This window comes from Nicotiana tabacum, chromosome 2 (genome assembly GCF_000715075.1).
Source record: "Nicotiana tabacum cultivar K326 chromosome 2, ASM71507v2, whole genome shotgun sequence".
Lineage (NCBI taxonomy): Eukaryota > Viridiplantae > Streptophyta > Magnoliopsida > Solanales > Solanaceae > Nicotiana > Nicotiana tabacum.
The window spans coordinates 32,645,678-32,664,528 of record NC_134081.1 but is presented as its reverse complement, the minus strand read 5'-3'; the positions used below and the strand labels follow the sequence as shown (position 1 = coordinate 32,664,528).

Sequence of the window (18,851 nt, the reverse complement as noted above, 5' to 3'; positions counted from 1 at the left end):
GTTACTTACCTCAAACCGCGCAAAATCCTACTCTGAAATGCCTTTGCCCCTCGAATCAGTCTCCAAATGCCTGAAATCTAGCCACAAGCAGTACGATATAATTAATATAGGCTAAAGGAACCAATTCCATAAGAAAACACAAATTTATAAGCTAAAATCCGAAATAGGCTCAACCCGGTCCCCGGGCCCACGTCTTGAAATCCGATAAAAGTCACAAAACCTAAAAGAAATTCACTCACGAGTCTAACCATACCAAATTTATCAAAATCCGACACCATTTGGTCATCCAAATCCCCAAGATTCACTCTCCAATTTCCCTAGCCCTAAACACCCAAATTTCACCTCTAAAACTTACCAATTAGGTGAAAAATCAATGGGAAAACATCATTATTGAAGATAAATGGACACAAGGAGCTTACCTCAGTAATCATTTCAAAATCTTCTTAAAATCCTCCAAAATCCGAGTTCAAAATAGTGAAAATGGTTAAAAATCTCGGAGTCCCGTATTTATATGTTCTACCCAGGCCTTTCGCACCTGCGGCCTTATTTCCACACCTGCGGAACCGCTCCTGTGCAAAAATATCTGCACCTGCAGAACCCACTAAAAACACTAGGCTCTTACCTGCGCTCCAAGTCTAGCACCTGCGGAGTCGCTTCTGGGCCCTTCGTCCGCTTCTGCAGAAATACCCAAACTTTCCCTTTTCGCATATGCGGGCCATCCTCGCATCTGTGGGATCGCAGATGCGCATCCTTTCTCGCACCTGTGCCCCCTACCCTTCCTTGCCTTACCCGCATCTGCAACCTCCTCTTCTCTTCTGTAGGTCCTCACCTGCGGTCTCCCCACCGCAGGTGCGAAACACCAGAACACCTAAAAACTCAGCAATTGCTTAAGTCCCAATTTCAACCCGTCAAGCATCTGAAACACACCCGAGGACCCCGTGACCTCAACCAAACATATCAACAAGTATTATAACCCAATATGAACTTATTTGAATCCTCAAATCACCCCAAACAACATCAAAACATGGATTGCACCCGGATTCAAGCCTAATGAACTTCTAAACTTCTAAATTCCATAAACGACGCCGAAACCTATCAAACCACGTTCGATTGAGCTCAAATTTTGCACACAAGTCATAAGTGACACCACGAACCTACTCCAATTCCCGGAAATCCAATCCGACCCCGATATCAAAATTTCCACTCTCGGTCAAATTTGCCAAAATTCCAACTTTGGCCAATTCAAGCCTAATTTTACTACGAACCTCCGAATCATATTTCGGACGCACTCCTAAGTCTAAAATCACCTAACGGAGCTAACGGAATCATCAAAATTCAAATTCGAGGCCGTTTACACATATGTCGACATCCGATCGACTATTTCAACTTAAGCTTCCAATTAAGAGACTAAGTATCTCAATTCATTCTGACATCACTCCAGACCCGAACCAACCAACCCGGTAAGTCATATAACAGTTGTAGAACATAATAGAAGAAGAAAATGGGGAAACAGGGCTACAACTCTCGAGACGACCGGCCGGGTCGTCACATGCACTGAATGCTTACTACTCGAAATGAGATCCCTAAACAGCATGCTGACCTGGTGTACCACGTGAAATCTGAAGTGCTGACTTAACTGGCCGGATAACATGATCCCTACCAAAAGAACCCTTGCCTCCAAAATAATCACCACTAAAATCACCAAAATCATGAGGCCTTTTCTCATTCCCTAGCCACAAATCTAGTCAATCCTCCTAGCAATCTCAACCGCCTGAGTAAAAGAAGTCTCAATCTCCACCTCTCTCGATATCTGAAGTCCGATACCATAGGTAAGACCCTATATGAACCTTAGCACCTTCTCCCTCTCAATAGGGATCAAGATAGCTGCATGACAAGAAAAATCAACAAACCTCATCTCATACTGGGTGATTGTTATACTACCATGCTATTGACGCTCAATCTAGTGGCATAACTCATCTCTCTGAGTGAGTGGAATGAAATTCTCCAAGAATAACTGTGAAAACTAAGCCCAAGTGAGAGGAGGTGATCTTGATGGTTTGTCCATCTCATAAACCTTCCACCACCTCTTGGATGAACCATGCATCTGAAAGATGGTGAAATCAACTCAATTGGAGTTAACTAGTCCTAAATGACGTAGAATCTCATGACAGTGGTCCAAGAACTCCTAAGAAACCTCGGAAGATATACAACTAAAGTAAGGAAGAGATAACTTCGTGAACCTATCTAGCCTCTTCCGCTCATCAGCTAGCATCACGGGCCTAATCGCAGGCTGTGCAGCAATACAGGTTGAACCACCCCAACCGGTAGCACTCCTGGAGTCTAATAACCATGGGACATTTGCTTTGTGTGCGAGTAGCGGGAGTCAGGACTCCTCCCTCGGCCTGAGAAGTGTCTACTACCATAGGAAGCACATCGGACTGAACCATACACTCCATAAGGCCACATACGAGCAAAGGCGTCCTGAAGCACTAGGGTAGCAATAAAACCCCTCGGTAACCTGAGTTGGTCCAATCGGCTCGACCTAAACTGGAATCTCACCATCCGGAGCTCACTAAGGCCAGATTGTAGGTGCTGCCGCGTGTGCTCTGCCTTTTCCTATGCCCCATCCCCTGACCCGGCCCCTACCCTGTGAAGTGGATACATCTTAGGGCTCTTGCTCGACTTCGGCTGAAGTATGTGTTTTCACCACCTGTGCGAGAATAAAAGAAGAAAAATTCAAACTTTAGGATAAAACAAGACCGCACGATAGAGAAAGAAAGAAAGTGAAGTTTTCTAAAGCCTTGTAGCCTCTCGAATATAAGCACAGACATCTCCATATCTGATATGCCCCAACCTCGGGGACCGCGATCGGTGCTCAACCGAGTAAACCCGGTCTAGCAAGCCTAGTAAACCTTTTCTACCCGACTCATTCATGATCCAAAAAGGGAATGCGTCACCATTTGTAAAACAGGGAAGAGATTAGTTATATAAATATATAAACGTTGCTAGTTCATTTTTCATTATATGCATTATGCCATAGTTAAGTTTCCAAAATACAACCCGATCCAACAACCGCCCCAACATACATACATGACCCACAAAAACGTCTATGGAGCCTCTAAGGATACAAAAGAGCAACATGACAATTCCGGCAACAAGGCCCCGGCTATACCTCAAAATGTGAAAACTTATACAAAAGAAGGACTACATGACCCCTGGGAGAAATAAGGCTCACCAAAACTGCTGTGAGGAGAGAAAGAGAGCACCACTATCTGCTATCGGCACTATCTGTGATGGAACTACCTACATCCATTCAAAGATGTAGCGCCCCCGGCAAAAGGTATGTTAGTATTGTCGAATAGTACTAGTATGTAAGGCAAACACTAATCTTAGTAGAATGAATAGGGAAACAAAGAGAAGGTAGTCATAATAATCAATAAGTACTTCATAGAAATACAAAGAAAACACCAAGTAAGGATCACATAGTTTCCAATTCAATCTTTCCATCCTTTTAGATTAATAATCTTTAGTGCCAAGCCACAACTCACAATGCCACCGTGTTTTTACACGGAGTCTGGTCTCGGCCAGACCGGCTAAGCCATCTCAAGTGAGACATATCCATATCCACAATGTAATTCAATAATTCCAATACAAATGCCACCATGTGTACAGCATGGCGTCCGATCTCGGGCTGATCGGCTAAGCCATCTCACTTGAGACATAACCTCTTTCAACTGTCCACTCAATTCACATTTCTTTCCCATCTTCATTACATGGCACAAACAACCTCATTTATTAAGTAGTTCTTGGCACTTGGGCACATTTTACAATTCAAGCCTTTCCCTTTTTAATTGTTCAAATAACATCATCATTCATATCGATAAGTACCATCACAGAAGGCATTTCACACATAAGGGAAGGAGCTTGGAAAATCATAATTACGTTCTCAAATAGCATGATGACATGGTAACCATCTAAAACAATGTGGAAACATGAATCTTTCAATCATACACAGTAAGGCTAACAATTCTAGTATAATCAAGTTGGAACTTACACCAATTATTCGGACACCAGGAGTTCGATTCTAAGAAGAAGAGAGTTAGCCATACATATCTCAATTGCGCTTCTTTAGACTCTACAATTATCCGGAACCCTTAGCAAGCTCAATCTATTTTTGCAATATACAAATTGAACCCAAAATTAGGAAAATGTTCATAGTTTTAGTTCACTTTTTTATTTTTCCCACACTCTTTATCACATGCATGCAAGATGAACCACTCTCATACCCATGAAGTATTACCCTAGTACCCCATTATAGCTATGTTTCAAAATTAAGAGCTGGGGTGATGAAATCTTACCTTTTTGGATGAAGAAATTGGGTGCTCTACTTGAGTATTTCCAAGCTTTGAGTGATGGTTGAAGATTGATTGATGAAAATTAGGCCCTCCCTCTTGAACCCTCTCTCTCTCACTCTAGAAGTATCAGAAAATGAGCTCAAAATAGACATAAGGGGTGTTTTAACGAAATGGGGGTCGGGTTTTAAATTAAAAAAAATGGTGCAGAAATGGCCCTCAGGGGTCTAAACTTTCGGCTCAGGTATGCAACTAGTATGCGGTCCGCATACTTGTTCTGCGGTCGCATAATGCACCGCAGAACTCCCTCCGCAGAAACTCAGGAGGAATTTCGTGACCGATATGCGGTCCGCATATCGATTATGTGTTCGCATAATCGACCGCAAAATAGACCTCAAATAGGCCAAACTTATTGCTTCACTCTGCGGTCATTATGCGGTGCGCATAGTGATTATGCGGCCGCATAATGGGCTGCAGAAATGCGTTCTTCTGCGAAATATTTTCCTCTCAGTCCGTAGGGTACTGTTCAATCCAAAAAGTCAGAACCGTGGTGAGCAAGCTCGCCGCGAAGAACTTCTACTATAATAACGCAGGAATCTAACTTGGCACCACGAAACCCCAAGTTTTTGGTTGAAATTTTTACGGGTCCTTACATCCTCCCCCACTTAAGATCATTCATCCTCGAATGAGGATCAAGGTTCACTTAACACAGTTTCAGTCATGCCACATACCATCAGCCCCAAATTTGCCTAACTTTCTAACTTTCTGAAAATTTTGCCAGAGTTTCCTTTGTATTTAGGCCTATCCACCTGCCAAAGAGCCCCCGAAACACACTTTGCAACATATATAGAATTAAATGACACAACAGAATGCAAAATAACACCAACCGAAGCCTAATGGGGGACATATAACTAGAAAAGAGTGTATTTATATTAGTCAAACAAGCGATACAAACTTTAGGGGAAACAACTTCATAAAACTATTACATGGCTATTCAAACAAATGAGGGTACTTTTCTTTCATTTCATTCTCGGCTTCCCAAGTAGCTTCTTCGACTTGTTGGTTTCTCCTTAACACCTTCACGGATGCAATTTCCTTGTTTCTCAATTTTCGGACCTGCCTATCAAGAATAGCAACTGAAATTTCTTCATATTACAATTCTTCACTAACATCGATGGTCTCAATCGGCACAATAGCGGACGGATCTCCAACTACCTTCTTCAACATGGACACATGGAATACCGGGTGTACTAATGACATCTCAGGTGGTAGTTCAAGCTTGTATGCCACCTGACCTATCCTTTGAATGATTTTATACGGCCCGACATACCTCAGACTTAATTTCCCTTTCTTTCTAAACCGCATGATCCCCTTCATGGGAGATATCTTCAAGAACACCCAATCATCTTCTTTGAACTCTAAGTCTCTGCGACGAACATCCGAGTAGGATTTTTGACGACTTTGAGCAGTTTTCAACTGCTCTTTTATGATATTAACCTTTTCCATAGCCTGATGCACAAGGTATGGTCCTATTAGTTCAGCTTCTCTAACCTCGAACCACCCAATCGGCGATCTACATCTCCTACCATACAAGGCCTCAAACGGCGCCATCTGAATACTGGCATGGAAGCTGTTGTTATAAGCAAATTCTATGAGCGGCAAATGATCATCCCAACTACCCTTGAAGTCAAGCACACACGCATGCAACATGTCCTCAAGCGTCTGAATAGTCCGTTCTGCTTGCCCGTCAGTCTGTGGATGGAATGTCATGCTAAGATTTACCTGCGTACCCAAACCTTGCTGAAACATCTTCTAGAAATTAGCTGTGAATTGGGTCCCTCGATCGGAAATGATGGAAACTGGAGTGCCATGAAGCCTGACTATTTCCTTGATATACAACTGAGCATATTGCTCTGCAGAGTCGGTGGATTTAATTGGTAAAAAGTGTGCTGATTTCATGAGTCGGTCCACGATCACCCAAATTGAGTCAAATTTATGCGGAGTGCGTGGTAACCCTACCAAAAAATCCATGTTGATCATTTCCCATTTCCAAATTGGAATTTCTATACTCTGAGCTAACCCACCGGGCCTTTGATGCTCGGCCTTCACTTGTTGATAGTTTGAACATTTTTCCACAAAGTCCACCCCACCCCTCTTCATGTTATTCCACCAATAAACTTCCTGGAGGTCATGATACATTTTGGTAGAACCTGGGTGCATGGAATATCTAGAAGTATGAGCTTCTGCCATGATTCTTTCCCGAAGACCATCTACATTTGGAACACATAGTCGCCCTTGGTACTGTAATGTACCGTCATCCATGCCAAGAGAAAAGGCCTTAGTCTTGTGTTTATGAATCCCCTCCTTCAGCTGCACCAACACTGGATCATTGTATTGCTTCTCCTTGACCTCCGTCACAAGCGATGATTCCGCCCTATTTCGCACAATCACTTCCCCTTCATTAGAGTCCGCAAGACGAACTCCCAAACTGGCCAACTAGTGAACCTCCCGGGCCAAGGGCCTTTGACATGCCTCCAAGTGAGCCAAACTACCCATAGACTTCTGACTAAGAGCATCCTCCACCACATTAGCTTTCCCCGGATGATACAAAATGTTGATGTCATAATCTTTTAGCAATTCAAGCCACCTTCTCTGCCTTAAGTTCAATTCCTTTTACTTAAAAATGTACTGAAGACTCTTGTGGTCTGTGAATACATCTACATGGACTCCATACAAATAATGACGCCAAAGTTTTAATGCAAAAACCATCGCCGCAAGCTCTAAGTCATGAGTTGGATAATTCCTTTAATGATTCTTAAGTTGCCTTGAAGCATATGCTATAACCTTACCACGTTGCATTAATACACACCCAAGACTGATCCTTGAAGCATCGCAATACACCACAAACCCCTTGGTACCCTCTGGCAGGGTCAATACTGGCGCCGAAGTCAATCTTGATTTCAATTCCTGGAAGCTCCTTTCACAAGCATCGGACCACTGGAACTTAACCATCTTCTGTGTCAATTTAGTCAATAAGGAGGCAAGAGTGGAGAACCCCTCCACGAACCTCTTATAATACCCGGCCAAACCCAAGAAACTGCGAATCTCTGTTGGAGTAGTAGGTCTAGGCCAATCTTTCACCACTACAATCTTTTGAGGATCAACCTTAATTCCTTCTCCGGAGACAACATGACCCAGGAATGTAACATATTCAAGCCAAAATTCACATTTCGAGAACTTTGCATACAATCGGTGTTGATGAAGAGTTTGCAGAACTGCCCTGAGGTAATCGTCGTGATCCTCTCGACTTCGTGAATACACAAGGATGTCGTCAATGAATACTATCACAAAGCAGTCTAGGAACGACTCGAAGACTCGATTCATAAGATCCATGAAAGCTGCCGGGGCATTTGTTAGCCCGAAAGACATTACCAAAAATTCAAAGTGCCCATACCAAGTTCTGAAAGCTGTTTTCGGAATATCCTCCTCCCTTACCTTCAATTGATGGTACTCGGACCGCAAATCAATTCTGGAGAAGAACTTAGCACCTTGTAATTGATTAAACAAATCATCTATTCTAGGCAATGGGTATTTGGTTTTGATTGTGACTTTGTTGAGTTGCCGGTAATCAATACATATCCGCAGCGATCCATCTTTCTTCCTAACAAAGAGAACCGGTGCGCCCCAAGGCGACACACTCGGTCGAACGAAACCTTTCTCCAGCAAATCCCTTAGTTGTTCCTTTAGCTCTTTTAATTCTGTCGGTGCCATTCTATAAGGTGGAATGGATATAGGTTGCGAGCCTAGCATTACATCAATCCCAAAATCAATCTCCCTGTCTGGAGGAATTCCAGGGAGCTCATCCGAAAATACATCGGGGAATTCATTCACAATTGGTACAGATTCAAGGTTAGGCACCTCAGCAGTGGTGTCCATAACTCGAACCAAATGGTAAATATACCCCTTCCTGATCATCTTTGTGGCCTTAAGGTAATAAATAAACCTACCTTTTGGCATAACATTATTCCTCTCCCATTCAACAGCTGGCTTGTTAGGAAACTCAAGCCTCATGATTCTGGCTCGGCAATCGAGTTTGGCAAAACAAGAATAAAGCCAATCCATTCCCATTACTACGTCAAAATCAATCATCCCTAGTTCAATAAGATCGGCCATGGTATCCCGACCACGCACCGTGACAACACAATCCCTATAAACCCGTGCGGCCATAATAGACTCGCCAACCGGAGTAGATACAGAGAACGGCTCATGAAGCTGTTCCGGTTATATCCCGAAGCTCGTAGCAACATAAGGAGTAACATAGGACAAAGAAGATCCGGGATCAATAAGGGCATGCACATCATGAGATTGAACAGTCAATATACATGTGACGACATCCGGGGAAGCCTCCGCACTCTTTCGACCACTCATAGCATAGAATCGGCTGGGTCCTCCCGAACTCTGTGCACCACCCCTAGTTGTACCACGCCATGCGCGTGCTGAAGAGCCTCGAGCTAGAGGGTGTGCTGAATATGTGGCAGCTTTAGGACTGGATGACTGAGTTGTGCCCCTGCCTGCACCCTGACGGGATGCACGACACTCTCTCTGAATATGACCTCTCATTCTGCATCTGTAACATACTGGCATGTCAAGGTAGCAGACTCCCGAATGTATCCTCCCACACCTAGGGACATGGGGCCCTCTACTGCTGCTGGAATCTCCCTCCTGATCGGCCCTGATGGTGGGACCCCCTGCTGCCCTGATCGGGCCTAAAGTGACTCCCCTGCTGCTGACTGTGCCCTAATGGTAGGGCACTAGCTGAAGACTGAGCATTAGATTGGAATGGCCCTGATGATCCTCCCCAAAAATCTGATCTCCCACCTCCGAATGAGTCCCCAAGGTTGCCCGCTGATCGGGCCATACTACTACTTTCCTGTTCCATCCTGAGCTTTAACTTTCGAGCCTCCGTAGCTTGGGCAAATGCCACCATCCTTCCACAGTTCATTTCAGAATTTAAAGCAGCTGTGGCAACCTCATTAATAACCGAAGGGCTAAGGCCCTGTACAAATCGACGCACTCTTGCCTCCATAGTCGGGATCATATGAACAGCATACTTCGACAGGCGCACGAACTCCATGTGATACTCCCACACATTCCTACTACCCTGTTTAATGGTCTCACACTCCACAGCATGGTCTTCCTTTGTCTCGGCAGGCAAGAAATGGTCTATGAAGGCATCAGCACACTCACTCCATCTCGCCGGAGGGCTCCCCTCCTCACGGGAATCTTCCCACATTTCACACCAGGAATATGCCACCCCTTTCAGACGATAAGAGGCCAACTCTACTCCCTCTACTTCAGTAGCACTCATAACTCGGCGAGTCTTATGCATCTCATAAATGAAATCCCGAGGGTCTGCCCCGGGATCAGTACCTGTGAACACTGGAGGGTCTAACTGAAGGAACCTGTTTACCCTGGAACTAGAAGAATCCTCTTGCGAGCTAAATAAGGTGGGTGCAACATTTGACCTCTGGGCATAAGAAGCTACTAACTGAGTCAACATCTGAATAGCTCCCCTAAGATCCCCATCAGAAATACCGGGACCTGGAGCTGGGGCTGGAGGTGGAACAGGTATATTGGCGGGAGGAATTGTGGCACCCTCCGCGGGTGCAGGAACTGGGGTAGTCTATTTTGGAGTAGACGAATCAGGCAGTGTGATAGAAGGGGGATTATCCTCACTTGCATTATCATGTAAGGGATCAACAACCACTCCTGGTGTGGCACTGGCTTCTTGGCAAATTCTCGCTCTCTTCTTAGGTGCCATTTACTGAAAGTTAGAACAATGCGCGAGTTAGGGGAAAACAACCTCACGTCCCGCTCTATCGCACGATATAGAACAATAATGAAGGGTATCATTCTTAAATATCCAAGTAGCCCCCTAATTATAGATGTGGTCGACAACACACCGATAAGAAAGGCTCTACTAGACACGGCTCCGAGACATCCTAGGACACTTTAAAACCTTAAGCTCTGATACTAAGTTTGTCACGCCCCAACCTTGGAGAGCGCAACTGGCGCTCAACCGAGTGAACCCAGTCGAGCAAGCCTAGTAAACCTTTCCTACCCATCTCATTCATGATCCAAAAAGGGAATGCGTCACCATTTGTAAAATAGGGGAAAGATCAGTTATATAAATATATAAATGTTGCTAGTTCATTTTTCATTGTATGCATTATGCCATAGTTAAGTTTCCAAAATACAACTCGATCCAACGAACGCCCCAACATACATACATGATCCACAAAAACGTCTACGGAGCCTCTAAGGATACAAAAGAGCAACATGACAGTGCCGGCAACAAGGCCCCGGCTATACCTCAAAATGTGAAAACTTATACAAAAGAAGGACTACATAACTACTGGGAGAAATGGGGCTCACCAAAACTGTTATGAGGAGAGAAAGAGAGCACCACTATCTGCGATCGGCACTATCTGCGATGGAACCACCTACATCCATTCAAAGATGTAGCTCCCCCGACAAAAGGGACGTTAGTACTGTCGAATAGTACTAGTATGTAAGGCAAACACTAATCATAGTAGAATAAACAGTGAAACAAAGAGAAGGCTGTCATAATAATCAATAAGTACTTCTTAGAAATACAAAGAAAACACCAAGTAAGGACCACATAGTTTCCAATTCAATCTTTCCATCTTTTTAGATTAATAATATTTAGTGCCAAGCCACAACTCACAATGCCACCGTGTTTTTACACGGGGTCCGGTCTCGGCCCGACCGGCTAAGCCATCTCAAGTGAGACATATCCATATCCACAATGTAATTCAATAATTCCGATACAAATGCCACCATGTGTAGAGCATGGTGTCCGATCTCGCCCGATCGGCTATGCTATCTCACTTGAGATATAACCTCTTTCAACTGTCCACTCAATTCACATTTCTTTCCCATATTCATTACATGGCACAATCAACCTCATTTATTAAGTAGGTCTTGGCACTTGGGCACATTTTACAATTCAAGTCTTTCCCTTTTTATTTGTTCAAATAACATTATCATTCATATTGATAAGTACCATCACATAAGGCATTTCACACATAAGGGAAAGAGCTTGGAAAATCATAATTACGTTCTCAAATAGCATGATGACATGGTAACCATCTAAAACAATGTGGAAACATGAATCTTTCAATCAAACACACTAGGGCAAACAATTCTAGTATAATCAAGTTGGAACTTACACCAATTATTCGGACACCAGGAGTTCGATTCTAAAAAAGAAGAGAATTAGCCATACATACCTCAATTGCGCTTCTTTAGACTCTACAATTATCTGGAACCCTTAGCAAGCTCAATCTATTTTTACATTATACAAATTGAACCCAAAATTAGGAAAATGTTCATAGTTCTAGTTCACTTTTTATTTTTCCCACTTTTTATCACATGCATGCAAGATGAACCACTCTTATACCCATGAAGTACTACCCTTGTCACGCCCCGAACCTAGGAGCGAGACAAGCACCCCGTGCCTCACCTAACCTGGCGTACCAAATTGCGACTAAGGGACTCTGAACACATAATGTCATACTTTGGCCATGGGGCCACCTTGCAAGACAATTTGCGAAGCAAAATATAAAACTGAATGGAAACTAGCACTAACTAAATATCAATATAAAGCTAGGCCGACAAGGCCGTCATAGCTACTACAGCTGACAAACCACCAATTTATACAAACCCAACATACTGCACTAACCAACAGGATATGCCTACAAGCCTCTACTGATAGATGTACTGTGATCGGAACAGGGCCCCGACCTACCCATAACATATATACAGATATACATAAGATGTACACAAAACTCTAGTCCTGGCAACTCCGAAAGACGTGGAGCTTACCGATTAGGCGGAACTCGGAAAACACCTACTGAGGAGGTCTACCCGTCTGTCTGTCTGAACCTGCACGCATGAAATGCAGCGCCCCCAAAAAGGGACGTCAGTACGAAATAATGTACCAAGTATGTAAGGCAATAAAATAACTGAAATCTGAAACTGAACTGATAATATGATAACTGAAATTAACTGGGAGTCAAAGATGATCTGGAGATATACTTACCTGCTGATACTGACTCAACTCCTTCAATATAGTAAGTAAAATAATTGTACGGCCTTATAAGGCTCGATATATATAACTGCTCTGCCATAGTAGGCTCGCTTATAGGCGCTCGGCCATACTAGGCTATGTATCTCGACCATGCTGGGCTCGCTCATAGGCGCTCGGCCACAGTAGGCTCGGTATATAACTTTCCATCTGATCAGAGGTTGCCCAATAGGGGCCTGCCCATCGATTATAGCTCGATGGTAATGAAAATACTGTAATACTGTATATATAGGCTTGCTGCTCTCTTGACTGAAAGAAGACAATACTAAAATTGAATATAGAGTCTCGATAAGGAATAATATTGTAACTTATGAGACTAGAATAGTGTGAATAAATTCATGAATATGAACTTCTCTTTTTGTCTCATTACTAACACATGTAGCTACGAGATCATGCCAAAATGAAGGAAGGCTTAGCCTTAACATACCTTATCACAATCTTTTCAATCACCAAGTTGAACTCACCTCTTCGCACCTTAATCTACAAGAATGATAATAATACTATCGTTAAGTTACGAAAGGTACAACTATCGCACAACGAACGACAAACCTATTTTGTATTAAAACGGGCAGCATCTCCCCTATAATATGCCCTTCCTCCAACTTCAAGATAACACCAACAATACAAGGACAGAACAATAACAACATATATACATCATTTTCCAGCCCTATATACACCATCAAATACTACAAAACAGCCCAACACACCCCAATCTCTTCGTACACAAAACGACCACTGTAGTAGTGTCAAACGACCCGAAAATGTTATGACGAACGACCAGCCAACCACCCTACATTTATATGGTGTTTATAAACCCCCTTCCTCCTCCAAAACTCCACAAAATAGTAATAAAACACGCAGCCCAACAGCAACACAAAACAGTCCACAAAACAGTCCGCTACAAGTGAATAACTCGAACTCACGGCTTCCGATCACCATCCCGTGAGTTCTTACAAGTATAGAACGACTTACCATGAATTTACAGAAGAAAAAATGGATGAAAGAGAGCAGTAAACTCACCTTATTTGTTGGATAACTCAGCTCCTATCTTGGTTCTTCAAACTCTAAGTTTTACCTCCAATTGGAACTTGAAAGGGAGAGAAAATCAATTAGGGTTTGTGGGAAATTTTTGGGAGGATTCTTTGCAGAGCTTATGTCTGGTTATTATGCTCTATTTTGAGTCTAATATATGAAGAAAATAGGCCCTTAAAAGGCCTCTTTGGATGACCCGAAATGGCCCATTTTTGGGCTTTCATTTAAGCAAGTAGGTGACACACCTACTTGTCACCTAGCAGCTTGCGCAGTATCGCAAAAATGCACATATCTCTCTACTCCAATGTCGTATTGACAAATGGTTCAATGCGTTGGAAATTAGACTCATAGATCTTTAATTTGATGGGTGGAACACACCATAACTCTAAGTATATTGGGAGAAAATTTCAGTTACAGTTGACCCAAAGTTTCAGTAAAACTTATGAATGTAACTTGTGATGACTTTCATCGACTTTTGTTCCACAACTCGCTTGACTTAAAAACATAACACACGGATGTAATACGACTAATATAAATCATAACATAATCTCTTTATCATGTTAATCACCCTAGTCTCACCCCAAAGGTACATGTTATAACATTCCCAACTTGTCGACTTTCGATGAAACATTGTTTTATTTAATTGCTTTAGCTTCTGAACTGTCCAACCCTCTTTGTACTTGTTGTTCATGATCTTCAATATTTGTAACCTCAGAGGTAACATGATTAACTTACTTTATATACTTTTAAATATTATCTCATTTTTTTGTCCTACATTAGTTTGCTTACGACGCATTTTTACATACGAAAATATAGGGTGTAACATCACTCCCCCTTGGGAACATTCGTCCTCGAATGTTTACTCTTGGAGACTTTGGAAACTTTTTCCAGAGTATCCTTCGTACACTAGGTTAAAACCAACCTGCACGTAGCCAGAAACATACTATGCATGCCACACATGGCCAATCTTTATAAATAGCAGCAATTTGCCTCACCGACCGTAAATCATAAATATTGAAAGTGAAAAATAAAAGCTTACCTGATGACCTGCTAGCCTACATAGAGCTATGTTGTAGCGTCCCATCTCGAACCATATCTTCATTTTGAAATAGGTGGGGGTATTTAGACTTCATTTCTTCCTCCGATTCCCACGTCATCTCTTCTACATTCTTGCTCCTCCATAAAACCTTTACGGAAGCTACCTCCTTATTTCGTAGATTGCGGATTTGTCGGTCTAGGATGGCAACTGGAATTTCCTCATATGACAAGTCCTCTGTAATCTGTACATCATCCGTGGGCACCACTCGGGTAGGATCGCCAATGCACTTCCGTAGCATAGATACGTGAAAAACCGGATGGACAGACTCCAATTCTGAGGGCAACTCTAACTCATAAGCTAGTTGGCCCACTCTCCGAATGATCCTATAAGGCCCAATATACCGTGGGCTAAGCTTTCCTTTCTTGCCAAACCTCATCACGCCCTTCATAGGTGATACCTTTAAGAATACCCAGTCATTAATCCTGAACTCTAAGTCTCGTCGCCGCACGTCAAAATATGACTTCTGACGACTCTGAGCTGTCAACAGTCGCTCCCGGATAACCTTTACTTTCTCTACGGCCTGCTGAACCAGGTCTGGCCCATGTAACCCAGATTCTCCAACATCAAACCACCCTATAGGAGATCTGCACTTACGCCCATACAAAGCCTCGTACGGAGCCATCTGGATACTGGAGTGGTAACTGTTATTATATGCAAACTCGATAAGAGGTAGATGTTCATCCCAACTTCTTTTAAAATCCAACACATATACTCGTAACATATCCTCGAGCGTCTGAATTGTGCGCTCGGCTTGTCCATCAGTCTGTGGATGAAAAGCTGTGCTGAGATTCACCTGAGTCCCTAGACCTCTCTGAAATGACCTCCAAAAATGTGCTGTAAACTGAGCCCCACGGTCAGATATAATAGAAACTGGTACTCCGTGTAGCCGCACTATCTCCTTAATATATAACTTTGCATAATCTTCTGCTGTATATGTAGATCTGACCGGTAGGAAGTGAGCTGATTTCGTGAGCCTATCGACTATCACCCATATGGAATCGAACTTACGATTAGAACGAGGTAAACCCATGATAAAGTCCATGTTTATCGCCTCCCATTTCCATGTCGGGATCTCTATAGTCTGCATTAGCCCTCCGGGCTTCTGGTGTTCTACCTTCACTTGCTGGCAACTAGTACATTGGGCGACAAACTCAGCAATGTTCTTCTTCATATCATTCCACCAGTACATATCCTTAATGTCATGATACATCTTCGTCGATCCAGGGTGGATGGAATACCATGAATAATGTGCCTCTGACATAATCCTGTCTCGTAGCCCTGCTACATCTGGAACACACAAACGACCCTTGTATCTGAGAACCCCATCTCCCTTGAGCTCTAACAATGGCTTCTTCTGCTGCGGAACTCGCTCTCTCAACTCGACCAACTCTGGGTCCTCTTACTGCCTTTCCTTGACTTCAGCTATGAGGGATGATTTTGCAGTGTTTTGGATTACAACTCCACCATCCTCAGAATCTACTAACCGAACCCCCAACGAAGCCAATTGATGAATATCTCTAGCTAATTGTCTTTTCTCGGGTTCTACATGTGCTAAGCTGCCCATAGATCGGCGACTTAAGGCATCTGCTACAACATTAGCTTTCCCTGGATGGTAGAGAATGTTAACATCGTAATCTTTCAATAACTCAAGCCATCGCCTCTGTCGCAAATTCAACTCTTTCTGCTTGAAAATATATTGTAGGCTTTTATGATCAGTAAATATATCAACATGAACACCATATAAATAATGCCGCCATATCTTAAGTGCATGGACAACCGCAGCTAACTCGAGGTCGTGGGTCGGATAATTCCTCTCGTGCTTCCTCAACTGCCTTGAAGCATATGCAATTACCTTCCCATGTTGCATCAGGACACATCCTAACCCGACACCTGATGCATCACAATACACGGCATAACCCTCTAGACCCTCTGGAAGTGTTAGAACTGGAGCTGAGGTCAACTTGTTCTTAAGCTCTTGGAAACTCCGCTCACAAGCCTCTGTCCATTGAAACTTAGTTTCTTTCTGTGTCAACTTCGTCAATGGTGCCGAAAGGGAAGAAAAACCCTCTACGAACCTCCGATAGTATCCTGCTAAGCCTAGAAAGCTACGAACCTCTGTCGGAGTGGTAGGTCTAGGCCAAGATTTCACGGCCTCAATCTTCTGAGTGTCCACCTTTATCCCTTCATCTGATACAATATGCCCCAAGAATGCTACAGACTTCAACCAGAACTCACATTTAGAAAACTTAGCATACAACTTACGATCACGGAGGGTTTGGAGTACCGCTCGCAGGTGGTCCGCATGCTCATCCTCTGAACGGGAATAAACCAGAATATCATCAATAAATACTATCACGAACAGATCTAAAAATGGCCGGAATAGGCTATTCATCAAGTCCATAAATACAGCGGGTGCATTAGTCAACCCGAAGGACATGACAAGGAACTCGAAGTGGCCATATCGGGTCCTGAAGGCTGTCTTCGGAATATCTTTTTCCCGAACTCTGACCTGGTGGTACCCCGACCTCAAATCAATCTTGGAAAAGCATCTAGCTCCCTGCAACTGATCAAACAAGTCATCGATCCTTGGAAGTGGATACTTATTCTTAATAGTTACCTTGTTCAACTGCCTATAATCGATACACATCCTCAGCGAGCCGTCTTTCTTCCGCACAAATAGTACCGGTGCACCCCAAGGTGAGGTACTGGGCCTAATGTAACCTTTCTCCAGCAAATCTTTTAACTGCTCCTTCAACTCCTTCAATTCGGCAGGTGCCATTCTATACGGAGGGACGGATATTGGTTGAGTTCCTGGAAGCAAATCGATGCTAAAATCAATCTCTCGCTCTGGAGGAATACCTGGAAGCTCATCTGGAAACACATCTGCATACTCTTTGACTATGGGAATAGACTGAAGTGTAGGTATCTCAGCATCTCCATCTCTAACTCGCACAATATGATAAATGCACCCTTTTGCGATCATTTTCCTCGCCTTCAGATAGGAAATAAACCTACCTCTGGGTGTTGGTGTATTACCTACCCATTCAAGGACTGGCTCACCCGGAAAATGAAATTTGGCTACCTTTGCTCGGCAATCAACTGTGGCATAGCAAGCTGCCAACCAGTCCATGCCCATGATAGCATCAAAGTCCATCATCTCTAGCTCAACTAGGTCAGCTGAGGTCTGACGACTACAAATTGTCACCGTACAACCTCGGTAAACCCGTCTAGCAATAATCGATTCTCCGACCGGTGTAGATACCGCAAAAGGATCACTTAGTATTTCAGGCACTATACCAAACTTCCTCGCGACAAATGGGGTAATATATGATAAAGTAGATCCTGGGTCTATCAAAGCATAAGCATCGTGAGAGAAAATGGTTAATATACCTGTCACAACGTCTGGTGAAGACTCCTGGTCCTGTCGACCCGCTAAAGCATAGATACGGTTCTGATTACCACTTGAACTGGAACCTCTACCTCTGCCTCGACCTCTACCAGCCGAAGACTGAGACTCACGCCTTGAAGGATGCACGGACATAGACGATCCTGTTGCTGAACTCGCTGGTTGTGCCATTCCCCCAGAATCTCTATTTGGGCAATCTCGCATCATATGCCCCGGACGCCCACATGTATAACAAGCATCAGAACCTGCTCGGCATTGACCCAAGTGTCCTCTACCACAGATGTCACACCGCGGAGGAAATGACCATGTCTGCGCAGAACCTCGTTGTCGCTGCAAACCCGACGCCCGTGAGCTCTCACCTGGTCCTGACTGAGTATAGCGGTCATACCCGTAACCCTGTAACTGAGGTGGCGGAGGCCTAGGTGGCCGTCCGAAGTACTGGGTCCTATAACTACCCTGAGATTGCTCCTGAGACCTGGGAAATCTCATCCTCTTATGTTGCCCTTGCTCAGCCCTCTCTGTACCCTGCTGCCGATGCCTACCCCTTTCTATATTCTGGGCGAATGCCTGAATCCGGGAGATATCCATACTATCCTGCAATGCAGCGGTGGCACATGCCTCGGTTAACTCTGGGGCTAACCCTGCTATAAACCTGTGAATCCTGTCCCGCATAGTAGAAACTATGGATGGTGCATATCTGGCCAATGAGTCAAAACGGAGACTATACTCTCGAACACTCATATTACCCTGCTTGAGGGCTAGAAACTGATCGATTCGAGCCTGTCGGATCTC

The 18,851-nt window shown here is 43.7% G+C and overlaps 1 protein-coding gene across 1 annotated transcript; it reads right to left on the bottom strand.

Annotated features, from left to right (window-relative positions):
- Positions 1-9,051: 9,051 nt before the first annotated feature.
- LOC142166417 (uncharacterized) lies at positions 9,052-17,300 on the bottom strand. Its single transcript, XM_075225649.1, has 5 exons — positions 16,580-17,300; positions 16,150-16,258; positions 15,063-15,339; positions 9,783-9,879; positions 9,052-9,668 (listed from the first exon to the last, which is right to left on the bottom strand). Exons 1-5 carry the CDS (start codon positions 17,298-17,300, stop codon positions 9,052-9,054), a joined length of 1,821 nt encoding a protein of 606 aa, XP_075081750.1.
- Positions 17,301-18,851: the final 1,551 nt, after the last annotated feature.

Bases quoted from the DNA above. Each gene is read 5' to 3' on its own strand.
- LOC142166417 (XM_075225649.1), bottom strand. From the start codon at position 17,300: ATGTGTATCGATTATAGGCAGTTGAACAAGGTAACTATTAAGAATAAG. The intron at 15,340-16,149 runs GTTGGGGGTTCG...TTTTAAAAGAAG, and splicing joins GATATTCATCAATTGGCTTC to TTGGGATGAACATCTACCTC. The intron at 9,669-9,782 runs GTACTGATCCCG...ATCGTCTGAAAG, and splicing joins AGACCCTCCAGTGTTCACAG to GGGTGGCATATTCCTGGTGT.